General features: G+C 39.6%; 1 protein-coding gene across 1 annotated transcript; it reads left to right on the plus strand.

The window, feature by feature from the left end:
• Positions 1–20: 20 nt before the first annotated feature.
• Positions 21–13,469, plus strand: LOC115451932 (segment polarity protein dishevelled). The gene is made up of 6 exons (XM_030180346.2): positions 21–991; positions 4,839–5,327; positions 5,581–5,789; positions 5,967–6,065; positions 6,688–6,912; positions 7,444–13,469. The coding sequence occupies exons 1-5, from the start codon at positions 107–109 to the stop codon at positions 6,908–6,910; spliced, it is 1,905 nt and encodes a 634-aa protein (XP_030036206.1). The 5' UTR covers positions 21–106; the 3' UTR covers positions 6,911–6,912; positions 7,444–13,469.
• The last annotated feature ends 5,033 nt before the right edge of the window (positions 13,470–18,502 follow it).

Raw genomic sequence — 18,502 nt, forward strand, 5'->3', positions numbered from 1 at the left:
TCGCATTAGCTGAATATAGTACTATACGTAATCGCCATTTTTGTGATGGCGGCCGATATTTATAGATCGTAGGGAGTGTTGTTTTTCAATAAATAAATGCATTAAAATGGAGGAAACTAAAGTTATTTACTATATAGACGATGAGGAGACGCCGTATTTGGTCAAAATACCGATATCGCCGGAGAAAGTGACGCTATTAGACTTTAAAAATCAGTTGAACAGGCCCAACTACAAATTTTTCTTCAAGTCGATGGACGATGATTTTGGTGTAGTGAAAGAAGAAATTGTGGACGACAATGCGCATTTGCCGTGTTTTAATGGTCGTGTGGTGTCGTGGCTGGTGTCCGCCGAGGGATCAAACCCTTCGGACGGTGCTTCTCAATGCACGGACAGCAACGCAGGTAAAACGAAACAAAACACACACGGGGCTCCGTCGGCGCCCCTCACGAGGGACACATGCACCGACACAGACAGCACGATAAGCTCCCGGCCCGGCCACAGGGCGTCCTGCGACAAGTACAAGTACAGAGGGCTCAGGATCAACGGGCACTCAAAATACGGCAACCATGGGTTGGAGTACGAGACGGCCTCAGTGCTGAGCTCGGACCTGGACTCGACGAGCCTGTTCGACAGCCAGTCAGAGATCACCACCACGACGGGCCGGCACACCAACGCGTCAGTGGACCGAGCGCTCACCGAGTGTAGTAGCGTGTCGCACCTGCAGGTCAGCTCGCGCAAGAGACCTCAGCGCAGGCGGAAGCGGCCGCAAGTCATGTCGCGAACCTCTTCCTACTCCTCGATAACAGACTCCACGATGTCCATGCACATAATTACAGTCACTCTGAACATGGATACTGTGAATTTCCTGGGCATATCTATAGTCGGTCAGTCCAACAAGGGTGGAGATGGTGGTATTTATGTTGGCAGCATCATGAAGGGTGGAGCGGTGGCTTTGGATGGAAGGATAGAACCTGGAGACATGATTTTGCAGGTGAGCTAGTTTCCTTTATATTTATAATTGAGTGTAATTTTGGTATATTGAGTCAATGTAATATTAAATTTCTAAATAACTCATTCAAATATGTCAAAGAAGTCTCCCGTTTTTGATCATTTTAATATCCTGAGTGCTATTTCAGGTAGCAATTATGGAAATAAAACTTAATAAACATATACTATTATTTAAGAAGAATAACAATATAATATTAGATATGGTTTTCATTTATTTAAATATAAATACAACATTCAAACAATGTTTGTGTTAAACTCACACTTTCATCACTGAAGGGCTAGATAGGGGTGCAACCAGGCATCTGAAGTTAGTCATTATTCACATACTTTAATGAGATATATGTTTAATGTTCAGCATAAATTTAAATCTTGAATAACACACTGAGCCCATTGAAATGATTTCAAGTAAATTGTGTAGGAATATAATTGATAAGTATTTTTGTTTAGCTGCACATTCACATGCTCTCACACCGTTTATCCCTGGAGGGGTAGGCAGAGTTGCAACTTGTGCACTCACAGTCCACCATATGTTTTCTAACCTGTGATGTGATAGAGGCCATATTGCCACAAAATATTTTTAATTTTATTTACTTACTCATTCAATATACAGAATGCATGTAATTGGATTAAAATTATCTTGATTTAAATGTGGTGCAATATTAAAAATAATGTAAGTTTTTATTAAGAAGTCCTTTTTATTAAGAATTTTATTTTAGTACAAATTTAAGAATAAATAACTGACTTCTCATGCTTTTATAATATTTCTTTCATAACACTAGTCTTCTTTGAACCACGAGCCAATGGCAAATTATTTATATTGTCTACAAATTATGATTTACATATGACATATCAAGATAGATAAATAACATTATAGTACATATATCACTATGTTTACTGTCTGATAGTTACTATGTTTCCTACAACTAGGCTTACTGTTTGTCATAATCACTTTACCCAGTGAAACAATCACCTGTTTATTAATATCAGTTATATAAACTTTGGTGCTTTTTAATGGTAGTTTTTTTACTGAGGGTTTGGAAATGTGGTCTCACTGTACCTGATGGTAAGTGAAGAGATACCCAAAAACAACTTGACTGGCAAGAGATAAATATTCCTGGATGGTCAGCACATATGTGCTGGCCTGCTTCTTCACATTCCGCATGAAATAAGGTCTATTTTTGTTAAGCAAGTTTTGACAGCCTCTACACTCCATGTATTGCATCTCACATTGTTGTTTAATGGGTGACAACCACCACTATTTTTTTTACCAAAATGCTTGATAGTGACTAGATCTTCGAACATCATACCACAAAATGCAACAGCCAAATTATTATTGGAATCGTCGTTCAGAGCAATGGCGGTCCTCATACCGTTCGTAGTACTTTTTTACCATGTCATAAGAATTGGTATCAAAAACCTCATGATCCAAAAATACTATGACGTTGAGTTTTTTTTAACCTGACAATTAGTTTGTTAGCCTGGCAAGGGCTGGCTTATGCAAACACATCGGACTTTTGGGTGACCACTTTAGGCGCACGCAACCCTTGAAAATTAAGCGACCATGCTGAGGGCACTAACGGGTCACGAACCTCGGCTCAGGACGGTCACTGGGAGAGGATGAGACATCAAAGATATGGAAACTGTTTAGCATTTTGATAAGAACCTATTGCTATAGCATACACATACTTTAGCATGTTGATAAGAGCATTCCGCCAGAGCACACACATACTGAAGTCTGAACAGGTTAAATTACACGCTATGTAGTATGCACGTTGTCGTTAAATAAAACGTGATAGAAAAAAAAAACGACGTGTTATCCGTATTTAGTAATCAAACCCGCCTCTCCGGAATCCAGTCCACTGCCCATATTTTATGCTCCCTTAGACATAAAAGGCGAAAATGTTAATATCAAAGGCATATATAATATTCTTATAAAATGATGTGAGTACGCAATGACAGTATGGACTATCTAATCTGACGCGATATCTTAATCTTGTTTCCTACAAAAATCCATCTTTGATTTAGTACGGTATTGTAACTAAGTATTTTATTGTACAAATTAGCTTGCGACTTCGCCCGCATGAAGGAGTTTTCCGGGATAAAAGTCCCACTATATATTTTCTCGGGGTAGAAAGTAGCCTATAACCTTTCCAGGGTCTTAAACTATCTCCATACCAAATTTCATAACAATCCGTTCAGTAGATTTTGAGAAAATCGATCACATACAGACAGACAGAAAAGGGGACTTTGTTTTATAATATGTATAGATATGAGTCGAAAAGTCGAGTTAAACGAGTCGGTCTCATGGTTAGTGACTGAGTAAACTGTATCAATATTACCTTTTTCTTCTACTTGCATGTCAAAGTGAAGCGGCGATAGCCTAGTTGGGTGTGGAACGGACTGCCAAGACGAATGTCCGCAGGTTCAAATCCCAAGGGCACACACCTCTGACTTTTCTAAAATCACGTGTGTATTCTTTGTGAATTTATCGTTCGCTTTAACGGTGAAGGAAAACATCGTGAGGAAACCTGCACATCTGAGAAGTTCTCTATAGGATTTTCGAAGGTGTGTGGAGTCTACCAATCCGCACTAGGCCAGCGTGGTGGACTAAGGCCTAATCCCTCTCAGTAGTAGAGGAGGCTCGTGCTCAGCAGTGGGCAAGTATAATACAAGGCTGATATTATTATTATGTCAAAGTGACGACCCCACTGCACCTGATGGTAAGTGGAGTGGGTCTAATAGAATATCGCCTGACGAGACATGATTAGCTCAGTACTCGGCGGTACTCTATCTAGACTCTACTCCATTTACCGTGTGGCGCAGTGGGGTTACTTCTGCCGTTTTTATAAAAAAAAGTTACTTAAGTAATTCCATATGAAATTTTATGCCGAAAATTCTGGCCCCTTTTTTGCGCCACTCTAGAAATATCCCTGAGTGCTCGCGGGAGTTAATGAATCACTTAAATATCCACTTGTATTTAAGGAGCAAGTGTTTTTTTTTTATATTTTATCGATCACTTACAGCTGTTTTTCTTAAAGGATCTGCATTGACCAATCTCAAACTTCAATCCGTTTCAGAGGAAGAACCAATCATGATAATTTATTTGTGAACGCGTCAAAAATACTTTGTTCTGATTGGTCAAATTTTTGAGATAGATTGAGAAAAGCGATTCAAAATGGCAGTGAGACACATTGTAACGAAAAAATTATCTGCAGGCGCCGTTTTCAGTTTGTTCCGGTTTAAAGAGTTTTGTAATTTGTAGCCAGAGCAATATCTTCCGTTGACGAGTGGTTTGTGTTGACGGCAAAGGTTTTGGTACCCAACGGTTTATGTGACGTTCTAATTGTTATGGGCGGACAAAGCGCTCATTTGGAGCTAGTTTTTTGTTTGTCACGTTATTTGAAAGAAAGAATTTTTTTTTATTCAAGTAACAAGCACACACTTACGCCTTTTATTCCTGAAGGGGTAAGCAGAGGCGCAACTTGTGAACCCACTTACCGCTGTGTGTATTCCATTCCATGATGTGATAAATAGCGACATTATCGGCTACAAATTTCAGACTCCGCATTGATACTGAGTAGAAAATCCTATTATCGCTGACCGACCCGGGGATCGAACCCGAGACCTCAGAACTGCAGTGGTATTGTAATATAAATACGCCACCGAGGTAATCACAAACAGAAGTAATAAAGACAATGTAATTGTATTTAGATCTATAGATTGGGTTTTGTCGTTCTTCTTAGGTTTCCTAGTTGATCATAACGCACCGAAAAGTTACGTTGAGGACCATTACGCAAGTCGATATTAACTAGCATCTATTTAATTTGCAGGTGAACGACGTGAACTTCGAAGACATGACGAACGACGAGGCGGTGCGCGTGCTACGCGAGGTGGTGCAGAAACCGGGCCCGATCAAGCTGGTGGTGGCCAAGTGCTGGGACCCGAACCCCAAGGGGTACTTCACGATCCCGCGCACGGAGCCGGTGCGGCCGATCGACCCCGGCGCGTGGGTGGCGCACACGGCGGCGCTGCGCGAGGCCTACCCGCCGCCGCCGCCCTCACTGTCCGCGCTGCCCGTGTCGGCCGCCTCCGACCGCGACGTCGCCGACGCACAGCTGTCCGTCAACATGGACATGGCGCTGGTGGTGCGGCACATGCTGCGCCCCGACTCGGGGCTGGAGATTCGCGACCGCATGTGGCTCAAGATCACCATCCCTAACGCGTTCATCGGTGCTGATGTGGTGGATTGGGTGTTGGCGCACGTGGCAGGGATAGCGGACCGGCGTGATGCCAGGAAGTACGCGTCGCATATGCTCAAGGTACGGGCTTGGAGGGTAGTGGGTATACTTTGTAGCAAGCTGGGTAGCGAGTGTGTACTTGGTGGAATATTCACACCAGCAGCTCGTTCCAGCTCATCAAAGTTATAGCTTTAGCCTCAGCCACACACACTACAGTATTTTATGTGATAGTGAAATAATCATTAGAATAGTATCTGTAATTTCAGAGATGATTTTTCATAGTTTTATCATCAGTCATAAATCCATGTATAAGTAATACTATGTTATTTCTCAGGCGGGGTTCATCCGGCACACGGTGAACAAGATAACGTTCTCGGAGCAGTGCTACTACGTGGCGGGCGGCGTGTGCGGCGCGGCGGGGCTGGGCGCGGGCGGGGCGGGGGTGGTGGGGGCGGTGGCGGGCGAGCTGGCCGCGCTGCGCCTGCGCGCGCCCGACACCGACTCGCTCGCCAGCGACGGACTCAAGCCGCTGCCCAACCCCAAGTGAGTCACGTGGTTATAGGCAATTTGGGACCTGGACTCATTTTTGAAATATTTGCCTTAGTTTTTTTGAAGGCTGTAAAGTCGTTTAAAAGGTCTGCAAAATAATTTGATTTAATGTCGAACATACGTGTGAACATAAGAATCCATTTGATTGAAATTGTGTTTGTTGCGTTGCAGTCTGATGGGTCCGGGGTACATGCCGTACGCGGGCTCATACGGGTACCAGCCGATACCGTTCAAGTACTCGTGCGCCAACAGCGAACACACCATCTACGGGTACGTACCTGCTGTCAACACAATACTCTTACAATTCATTGTGACTTATACGGACTGATGCAAAAATTAGATGGCACCATTAGATTAAAAAAAAATTAACCATATATCATTATCAAATTTTTCAATAGATTTAAAAAAGGCACAGATAAAGTAATTTAAATATCAGTCATATTTTTATAAACAATATGGCTGAATACTGACCCCTATATTCATGAATGTTACTTAGCAAACTGCGGAGCAATGCTGTGACAATAAGTTTGTTTTTCAATATATTTGGCATGACAGCCTTCTCAGTTCGTAGGTTCAGGAGTGCTGTTATTGGCTAATAATAAGTCTGTTTCTCAGTGTTTTCGATATAAAAGTTTTCGCAATGTGTAGATACAGGAGCACTGTGGTTGGCTAATACTGAGACACGACATTATTTCAGTTTATGTCAGATAAACAAAGCTGAACAATGTCAAGGAAAAGTATGAAATTGCTGATGTGTTCGAGCACAATGTGTGGCCATAGTATTATTTGTGAATACGGGTTTTTTTAGCCCGCCCAGTCCACCTTTTCGGACATACTCTGAGCATGCGCTGGCTATATCGCCCCTCGTTCCATGTGGTATATTTGTCCGCAGCTACAACCGCGAGGAGTCGGGCGTGTCGGGCAGCGGCGGGTCGAGCGGCGGGTCGGAGCGGGCGCGCGGCGAGCGGGCGGAGCGAGCGGAGCGCGGCGAGCGAGCGGAGCGAGCGGAGCGCGGCGAGCGGCCCGAGCGCTCCGAGCGGCGCTCCAGCTCGTCCGCGTCGGGCTCCGAGCCGCTGCACGACCCGCCCGCCGACCGACCCGTGCTCTTCCTCTAACGGTCGGTGGCTTATGCTTTCCTAGTGCTTGCAGAATTACTAATAGCCTAAGATTTACATGAAACGACGTATTTTGTATACGTCTGTGGCTCAAAACGTAAATAAAATTTTATATATACATAGAAAGAAAATAATATTTAATTTATACATTAACTGAATGATTATATTATCATAAGGTGCATGTACAGTTTAAGTGATTTTGGGTCAAGTTTCTTTAATATAAGTATAATCTTCGAAGTCCAGTGGTCCGCAGGTTGAGTACAGCTGAACTAGAGTCTAGTTGTTTATGATTAAGGCCGATGGTGGTGACATATTATCAGATAATCCACTGTATTTTTTTTATTATAAAAACCTGCACATTGACTGGCGGTTGCTACATTGTAAATTATAAAAACACATACTACCAAAACTGAGTAGATCTATGTAAAGAAAAACATTTAAAAATATCGGCACATATTTTAAACTTTTGTTCCTAAGCTTGCACTTATCATATTATACAATAATTTTAGTTAACACACAGCATATTCTTCCAGGACCCACCTGTAAGTCGCGCGGGCGGGAGGCGGGGCGTGAGGACGTATGGTGCAGGAGGGAGGGGAGCGGGGAGCGAGGAGCGCCAGTTCGCGCGAACACAATGTTTATTTATAAATACGTAGCGACGTGACGTTTGACGGTTAACTTATAGTGCAGTCATTTGTAACATTTTATTTTCACGTTATTATTTACTCTGGCTACGTTTCGACACCGCGATGCGTGTGTTGGCTCAAAGGACCAGGTTCCAGAACTGTAAAAAAAAATATTTTGCATTAAAATTATTTTGACGTCTGAATATTGCACAAATCTTCCAATTTAATGTAGTGTAATACAGGTGGTTCAAAAATTTATGTTTTAGTGTTCATAATGTAAGCAAGCATTTTTTTAATTTTTTACTATAATATTTCGGTTAATTACACGCACAAATTTGAATTTTATAATCAACATATTATGGTACGGATCAAGTTGTCTGTAAACCAAAACCACATGGGGGTATCTCCTTAGATCGAGAAGTATTTTTATTACTGAAAAATAGTGCATATAAGTTCTCGAAATGTTGGCTACCTATCTCAAATTTAATCAAAAAGATTAAGGAGTCAACATACGATCCTAACTACCTACGGATCGCCACCAAAAATGGATCAATCATAATAAAGTTTATGATGATGGATCATTATGATTCGTTAATTACCAATGATTCGAAGTTACTTCCTAAGATAGTTTATTTATAATGAATAAACGATCTCAATTTTAATCTTCCATTCGATCCCAGAATAGGCCAATCAAAATGACTCATCCGTAAGCATGTCATAAAATACTGTGTTCTGATTGGTCCATTTATTGGAATCGATTATTGAAGAGCACCGTTAATGGATTTTTGACTGCCTCGGCGGCGTAGTTATACGGTACGACTGCAGTGCTAAGGTCCAGGGTTCGATCCTCGGACTGGGCAGTATTTTGAGTTTTTCTACAGTATCAGCCTGGAGTCTGGAATTTGTGCCTAATTTGGCTCACCCCCTATCACATGAAACACACATAGCGGAAAGTAGGTGCGCCAGTTGCACCTCTGCCTACCCCTGTGGGTGTGTTGTTGAGCGTTGCGCCATCGAGGTGTGGAGACGTGGCCCGCGGTACGGAGTAATACAGGACGATGTACATAGCGCCTAGTGTAATGTTTTGTATACTTCCTATGTGTAACCCAGCGCCGACGCGACTCGGGACTCGAACCTGTCTACTTGAGATCTTTTCCCAAGATGGCCGTGTTATCTATATAAGTATTACAAAGAGAAAAATAATGTGAGTTTGTATGTAGGTTGGTAGGAGCTAATCTCTGGATCTACTGAACCGACTTTGAAAATTCTTTCAATAATTGAAAGGTACATTACTTGTGGGTGCTACTTTTTATCCCGGAAAAACTTTTTCACACGCACAGAGTTGCGGGCAGAAGCTTTCGTATAAAAACTGATAGTACCAGATGATGATCTCACTGTCAATATTTGTGACACTATAAATGTCACAAATATTGATTGAACGCACAAAATACTCAAGCCAAGTGTAAAAATCACAATCTATAATCACAAGCATAGGAGTTGTTGGTGTCGGAGGCTGTTTTTGTTCCAGACATAAATTAGTACTGTATTTTTGTGTTTTTTTTTTGGCCATGGAGAGTTCTGGTTACAACTAAACTATTAGTTCTGTAAGTTTTTTTATAACAGAGTTGGGACAGTACATGTCGAAATTAACGTGGATTCTGTTTAAGATATTCAGCTTAGCCAAGCTCTAATTATTAAGGCACCAGTAGTGAAAGATTTTTTTCGAAAGGTTACCTGATACAACATATATGTACTTATATGCATAAATGCGATATGCAAATCGTTCTAATGATAATTACATTCTACATAAAGTGAAGCTGGCAAGAATCTGGTTATATGGACCCTTAGCCACTGTAAGGCACTCGACCCCAATATTAAACTAGAAAATACGATCTCATCACTTTTATACAAGTATAATATTTTCCAGACTTGGCGAAAGATGAAAAGTAACATTGACCGGTGAAACGCAAAATGATATAAGCGACATTTGTTTTAAAAAAAAATTATCGAGTCAAAAAAGTTAACACGGAACCATTAATGGGTGTGACGCAAAATGACATAAGCGACATTTGTTTATAAAAAAAATTATCGAGTCAAAAAAACAGAAAAGTGTGCAGTATTCAAATATGTATAAAATTCAATGTCGCTTAAGCGAATCTGATCTAGATTTTCACCCGTAGGTGTAAAAGGTTGTGGTCCCGAGTCGTTGCGACGCGTTTAGTTGTGAACGTATGTGTAAACTATATACGGATGAGTTGTCCGTATGTTCTGTCTGCCCCTCTGGCGGCAGGTCGTGATGCGTCATCCATTGCGTGATGGCGCTTAAGAAGAAATGTTGAGTTGCAATTTTTTTTTATTTATTTCAGATTTAAAGTTGGAGGTTTTTTTACAGTCAGATAATATCGAACTCGCGTTTTAAAAATTCTGTTCCAGTTTTATCTAAATTATTAATAATTAAATAATTTTATCCACCATAACGCGTAAGCTGTGAAAAACATGGATCAAAGAGACTTAAACTATAGGACAGACATACTTGATAATATAATTGAAATCCAAAAGAGGAAAAATGCAACATCAAACCAGGTCTAAATCCTTGAGAGCGGACAGAACAATACGGGCGATATAGTTAAAAATTATTTTAACGCTAAACGAACGTACAGTGCCATTTGTGGGGATAGTCGCGGGGCGGGCCTCGCCTGTGCGGGACAGTGGCTCGACTGGTTACTGGACTTGCGCGAGGCGGTGTGTTGAATTGATATATTCATGAATGTCGCAAGACTGACATCATTTCTGTCTGACGTCACGATTGTTGTTTGAAAGTAGGAATGATTGTAAATACTATCATGTGACGTTGATTATAAGATCCCGTTGGTGTCCTTTGGGGTACGGGAGCTTATAATAAAAAGGTTAATCGCGCTTTATTAAAGGATCTTTGTCGATGTCGCAGATCGAACTAAGAAAAAACAATCAATCATGAATCAAGATAATTTAATTACCGCCTTTGCCGAGTCGCAGCCGCCGTCCCGCGTGCGCGAGGTGCGCACACGCATCAAACTGAGCGCGAGATTTTAATTTATCATGTATATTATTTATAGTTAAGTGTAAATAGTTAGTATGTACGAGGTATATGTATGTGTTATGTAAACGGACTGTTTGTATCGCGCAGTCGGTGAGTTATTTAATACAAAATATTTTTTTTGTATCGACATTTCAAAATGGCGGCTAATACGTAAAAGTGGTTGGGCGTCGGCGCAGACAGCATAGAGTGACGCGTATGTAACGTGTTGTGGGGGGTGCACTGCACAATATTTACATACAGTTTTAGGGTCATCCATGAATTACGTCACTCGTTAAAAGTTTCGTGACGTCACATGGCAGTCTTCAGTAAAGAAACACAGGACGGTAATGTTAAATATGAATCTTAAAAATACGTTTTATTTCGGGTCATACGAGGCTTGTAAAAATGCAAATCATGTGACGTCACACTAAGGGGCGGTCACGTAATTGTGACCACGTGGGACAAGGACCGGTGGAGGGGTAAAAAAAAACATGAAATTTGTGAGACGTAATTTGTGGACGGCCCTGTTGACCAATTAATAAAATAAGTTTCATATTAAACTACTGAAGAATAAAGTAGGAAATTAAATTACATATTTACATACATACATACATAGTATCACGCCTTTATCCCATAGGGGTAGGCAGAGACTATAGATTGCCACTTTGCACGGTCCTGGCATACTTCTCGCGCTTCCTCAACCTTCATTAATCCTTTCATGCATCCCCTCCGGTTCCGGGTACTTTTGACCTGGCCTTTACTGAGAATGTCAGATATCTGACATTCGAAGGTTCGGTGCGGTCGACCCCTACCGGCTCTTCCATCCATATTCGCCTAAACCCTCTTTGTCAGTCTTTTATCATCCATCCTATCGAAATGCCCAAACCACCTTAGCATACCCTTCTCAATTTTTGTAACCACATCCTCTGTCACTCCACACATGACATTAGAATTTGATAATCACCTGCTTTGGGAGTGCGGTTACAGGCGTGATCAATATATCAAGTGTTCCGTTTCAAATAAGTATGTGTGGAGAAACCTTGGGCCTTATTCTCTATCCCGCACGTTATTTTAACAGTGCGTAACAAGCACGTAACACAACGCGTCATGTTTAGGACTATAGAAATTTGGCTTACAGAATACCATTCCACGCACATTTCACGAAGATAACATGACATGGCCGCGTTACGCGTTTACACTATCATACAGAATAAGGGCCCTTGACGTTTGCGTTATGCTATGCTGTCTCGCATGCGCCCCACACCTTACAGTGCTACATTTTTTTATACAATGATTGTGATTTTGTATAAATTTACAAAATGAACGTACGGCATTCGGTTTCATTTGCTTCCGTGGTTTGATTAGATAACCTTTAATAAAAATCTGCCTAAAGTGAAACCTCTTATCCACCAAGTTTTAATTCCATATGTCTGAGTGACTAGACTGCTTTGTATTAGTATTGAGTGTGGGTTGTAAAGCTCTCGTGTTGTCCACACGACATGGTTGTGTCATAGTGTAGACTAAGGAGTGTGCGTGATTGATATATTTATTTATTAACGAATTTTAATTGCATGACTAATATTTAACAATTTTTTTTTGAGACAGATACGCATTTTGTTAATTGAAAGGGGATATGGCCTCCCACGGAAGCAAATGAAACAAGATTTTATTTATGTTATTATTTCCAAATATAAGAATAATTCAAATAATTGGGCATGTAAGTTCCCATAAGATGCAATTCAGATATTTTTTATTTATTTTTATGCTTTATATGTAATCCAAATGTAATATAATCACTGCCACAACACGTGGAAATAGTAGAGTGAGATATATGGGAGGCAGTACCCCCAAACAAAACTTATGCAGCTATGTTTATTTTAATAATGGCATGTACACTCGAGCAATAATGTCGCCCTGATAGTCAGGGGCGGAGTTAGGAGTCGTTCGGCGGGGGCCGTGATCCCCCGCCGGCCGGTTTGTGACCATTCATATAGCATTTATAATGTGATCGTTAATTTTTGTAATGTGTATACGCTGTATCAACTAGGACAAAATGTTCCGTTAGTTGTAAAATAAAATATTGTATGTTAGATGGAGTGTGGAGCGCCACGAGCCTGTCCGAGGGCCATTGCAGCCTCTGAAGCGATTCCTGAACTATATTTATACATTATATTGGTATCAGTTTGAAGATCTAAAACGAATTCATGAACAAAGTGTAAATCTCGAAAACAATCTACATTTACCGAATATCTTGTGATGTGAGAATAATTTCGTACAATATTACGCAGTCCAGTCGAGAATGGAATCGTTTCGGAGCGATTGCTGCTTGGTTCGACCCCCCATAACTGATTTCGGGACTGTTTTCTATGGTAAATAATAATAACATACTGCGCATGATCATGAAATATAAATATGTGTTTTCCGAATGTTTAAATATCTAGTTCTCTTCATATTCCCAATAAATATAGACTTAACATTGCTGCTAAGAGGGAGAGAATATTACAATTTAACTATTAATATTATAATGTGGTGAAAAATACTTTAGAAGTCATCTCTACTGTTGACGTTCTGGGGTATATCAAAGCAGGTCGACAAAATTGGCTACTTGACAGATCGGGTAGGTATTTTTCAAATAATTTACAAAAGATATGACTGAGATTTTCCATCTTAAAAATGGCTGTCGCAGCTCAGTCAAGGAGTTGTCCGTGTGATGTCCCCGTGCCTCGGAAATCTAAACCCGTTGGTCCCGTGCCTGATCTCTCTCCGGTCATGTCGGATTGTCTCACCGGACTATGAGAGTCAAGGAACAGAGAGTGCTTGTGTGAGTAAATTATAAAAACATTTTACTTCATTGACTTGAAATATCGCGCGAAAATAATCATGCATCATCGACATTTGAGCTGTGACGTCATATTAAATAAACAAAAGGTATGACGAACGAACAATCGACGTAAAGTATGACGTCATGGTCTATCATGACCGTCGCGTTTATGAATAGACTAGCTTTTGCCCGCGGCTCCGCCCGCGTGATATACAGTTTTTCAGGCTAAAGTTTTCCGTTATAAAAATAGTAGTTTCCCGGGAGCCTATGTTCTTCCCGGGGTCTCAAACTGTCTCCATACCAAATTTCATCTTAATACGTTGGGTAGTTTTTGAGTTTAACACGTTCAGGCAGACAGATGCAGCGGAGGACTTTGTTTTCTAATATATTTTTTAGAACTTTTTAAGAAGAACAATTCCGTCATACATCATTGTCATAACTTTAACCGTTTACGCAGCGCACGCAACGGAAGCTCTCAAAACTAATAATTTTTCCCCGTTTTTGCAAGATGTTTCATTATTGCTCCGCTCCTATTGGTCATAGCGTGATGATATATAGCCTATAGTACTCCAGGAACAAAGGGCTATGAACACAAAAAGACTTTTTCAGTTCATACCGATAGTTCCTGAGATTAGCCATTACTGGTCCGCTCCTATTGGGTATAGCGTGATGATATATTGCCTATAGCACTCCTCGAACACAGGGCTATCCAACACAAAAAGAATTTTTCAGTTTGACCCGGTAGTTCCTGTGATTAGCCATTACTGCTCCGCTCCTATTAGGTATAGCGTGATGATACATAGCTTATAGCACTCCACGAACACAGGGCTATCCAACACAAAAAGAATTTTTCAGTTTGACCCGGTAGTTCCTGAGATTAGCGCGTGCAAACAAACAAACAAACAAACTCTTCAGCTTTATATAATAGTATTCAAACAAACAAACAAACAAACTCTTCAGCTTTATATAATAGTATATATAGATAGATAAAAAAAAGCTTTCTTTTAATTAAAAATATATTTGCAATTTATTAATGCGAAAGTACTGTATAATTATTGTTTGCGTATAAGCTCCCATATACATTTAACATTATAACTGTCAAGTTGCCAATTTGGGCGACCGTTACAACGCTCCCTGAAGTCGAATATTGCTGCACGTACTCAAAGATTACAGTCAGGTTAAAAAATGTATAATATTCCTGTTTAGTTAATGTGTCCTGGAATCAGTAGGGCGCCTGTGACGCTGGTGGCCGGTGGATGGTGAGTGGTGAGTGGCGAGACAGTGGTTTTGATACAGTAACTGTATATTGTAGAGTCGCGGCCAGCGCGGCGTATGTTCATAACTCGTGTCATTTTTCAATAAATAGCATTTTGTAATTTATTTACTTGTTTTATTGTAATCTTTTCTTTGAGGTATGCGGTGATTACTGCAGAAGTATGGTGATTTTTGTCTGTAACGCGATATTTTAGAATTTTATTTAACTTGCAATGTTTTTTAATGTCAGTAAAGTAATTTATAATTTTAATCTGATTATATATATCAGCTCTGTATTATATACTGTCCCACTGCTGGGCACAGGCTTCTTCTACTACTGAGAGGGATAAGGTCTTAGTACACCACGCTCGCCTAGTGCGGGTTGGTAGACTTCACACACCCTCAAAATTCCTATAGAGACCTTCTCAGGTATGTAGATTTCCTCACGATGTTTTCCTTCGATGTTAAAGCAATTTACTTTGTTATGTGTTATATGTATTTTTGAATGTACTTTGCACAGTGATTTATTCTGAACATGATATTATAGAAGTTTTTATTTAACTTACTAAGAAAATTTTAATTTGGTTAGACTGCCGTACAACGTAGCATAATAAAGACGATACGAAAGATCGTGTCGTTTACATATCGACGGTTGATCTGCTAATTGACTGCGAATATTTTTTGTGACAAAGTTTCGTACGTATATAAAATCAGCACATTTTCTATGTTTTTTAACATACATACATAACATCACGCATTTATCCCCGAAGGGGTATGCAGAGGCGCAACTAGGGCACCCACTTTTCGCCAAGAATGTTCCGTCCCATGATGTGATAGGGGGCGAGCCTATCGCCATATTGGGCACAAATTCCAGACTCCAGGCTGATACTGAGCAGAAGAACCCAAATATCACTTTGCCCGACCCGGGATTCGAACCCAGGACCTCAGAGCGCTATTGTACCGGGCATGCAATACAACTACACCACCGAGGCAGTCAGCATGTTTTTTAAGCTTGATATAATTGGTCGAAAAAAAAAATGTCTCTCAAGTCAACCCTTCAAACTACGATATGATGTTTGTGATTGGTCAAGAGATCAACGCGTGAGTCACGTGTTTGTCGCTCGACCAATAACGATAAAGGATACTGACTCTTATTTCGCGTTTTTTTTGCTACATTGTAATCATCAAAATAAGTAATATACTATTATCCTTACTTAAGACTCCAGAAACATGTTTGTTTCCAATAAGAACCGATATAATTTATTTTTAAAGTAAGTTTGATGTGTTAGAGCATAGAGGGCGTTAGTTGGCTTAAACGCAATGTTGCGTTTGTCAATATAAAAAAATCTTGGCTTTTATTAAGCACAAAATTAAAATAATTTAATACCAGAAAATACAATATAGTCTAAATATAATGTGGACAAAATATGTAGCGTCTATTAATTATGCCGACATATCACTAAATTTTTTCGGAAAGTAACCTGCTACAACGAGCTAAATAATTATTTATTTTGGGGTAACAAACAGCTGCACAACAAAATTTACAAAGGGTTGCTACTGTATCAACATTTACATAAGTGTACAGCCCACAATATTATCCACAGTTTACTACAAAGACAACAACAAACTGCCGTAGGTTGATACTAAAAAACAAAAGAGGTGAAATAGTCTATAGAAAACGTGCACGAACTATAGATGGCAGCACATAGCCGACACGAGGGGCACAGTGTGGATAAATAAAGAAGTATTCCCGACCTATAATTTGTTTTTATATATTTTAACATGGTAAAAATTATAAATTATGCATTCCAATCGATTATTATTAATAGGCGGCATGGTCAGAAACTGTTTTTTTAGGCAGGGGCCAGTTATTTGGATTTTTTAAAGCAAAATTATGAGGTTATATTTGTTTGTATTGAATATTAACTTCAAAACTTATTTATTTTGACAAATAACATTATGAAACATTTCTAAATGCTTTTGGAACTCATGTCATTATAAAGTTTATAATTTTTTGTCGCTTTTCACACGACCATTCAATGTAATGTTCAATGTAAATAGGTAGGTAATGTTATTGAAAACGTAACAGAATTTTACACCATTTGATATGTTTATTTTGTGGTTGAGCATCAAAATATACAAGAATACATTATAAACAAATTAAATTTTATTTTGCACTTCTTTTCTTCTGAACTTTCGGCATGCACGTTGCTTATCCAGTAAGGATCAAAATATATTATGCTAATTAGGTTATCAGTATTTTATATTTCTAATCAAAGGTTTCTCATATAATTATTGGCAACAAATCATAGTCAGATTCAGTTTATTGTTACTAAGCAGCCAAAAACTGCGTTTGAAGGACATTTTAACCATTTACGGATGATATCCAATTGCTTCGATGAAACGATCCCCGGGTCGGGCAAATGTGTTTTTCTACTTAGTATCAGCTTGGAGTCTGGAATTTGTGCTCGCGATAGCGATAGGCTCGCTTCCTATCACATCATGGTATGGAATACACGGTGGAAAACCTACTCCTTCGGATATAAAAAGCGTGAGTGTGTGTTATAAGATATATTATAAACGTCCACAATGATGCAGTGTTTTCGATATAAATCTCCGGATCTTTTGCTTAATATGGGGAAGCGTTGGCGACCTGTCCTTGAATCAATATAAAAAACCTGCAAAACAATGTATTTACATCCTAAATAAACAAACGTGGTGCAGTGACTCGGCTTCATTTATTATGCGGGTTTCGTACGTCGCGCATACATTATATTATTGTATGCTTAAATTATGCAGGTTCTAAATTTAGTGTTTTAGGTATTTACCCCCGAGGATGTGACGCTAACTCGTAAACCTTGGCCAAATGTTATTGCAAATCGTTTAAAAATACAGAAAAAACCGGTGAGTCGAATGTATCTAATGCTAGATCATATTAAATAATAATAATAATATCAGCCTTGTATTATATACTTGCCCACTGCTGAGCACGGGCCTCCTCTACTACTGAGAGCGATTAGGCCTTAGTCCACCACGCTGGCCTAGTGCGGATTGGTAAACTTCACACACCTTCGAAATTCCTATAGAGAACTTCTCATATGTGCAGGTTTCCTCACGATGTTTTACTTCACCGTTAAAGTGAACGATAAATTCACAAAGAGTCATATTATTAAAAATATATTTACAATGCTACAGGGAGAAAAGATTTGACATTATTTTTTCGATCTCTGGGCATTCGACTTCCTATTCAATCTATATAGATAAATAAATTATATCTGAGGCACTAAAACGTCTTAGTTATGAATTATGATACATCGGGCCAAAATGTATAAATCGGCATCCACAAGTTTGTAAAAACGTAATTATAATTTAACTTTTTATTTATTTTATTAATAAGTAATTCAGAATTTACTGAATGATTTTATTCTAATAAGGTTACCATACAACTCAAGTGATCTCGGGGATAATTTTTGTTATTTTAGTAAGATTTTTTAAGTCAGCTCAAATGGTCAGGATGCATGTTAAGTAATATAGCTACTAGACTAGAATTTTGCTAGTTCCACAATTCCATTTTTTTTTTTGGTATCAAGGCGAAAGAGCACCATCTAACCTTCGCGGGGGCGACTGAACAATTATGTTGGGGTCACAGTGCCTTACGACCCCTATCAATACTATCTGTCTGTCTACATTGATAGGGTGAAATCAAGCCAACATTTTAAGTTCTTTACTATCCAACCAGATAAATTTCCGTGGACCCCGCTTACGAATTGTGAACCGCCATATTTTGGGCACGCCAACGTTGATCCCCATCAAGTCTCCCGTGGAGCCCACTT

Source organism: Manduca sexta, chromosome 26 (assembly GCF_014839805.1).
Source record: "Manduca sexta isolate Smith_Timp_Sample1 chromosome 26, JHU_Msex_v1.0, whole genome shotgun sequence".
In the NCBI taxonomy this organism is placed as follows: domain Eukaryota; kingdom Metazoa; phylum Arthropoda; class Insecta; order Lepidoptera; family Sphingidae; genus Manduca; species Manduca sexta.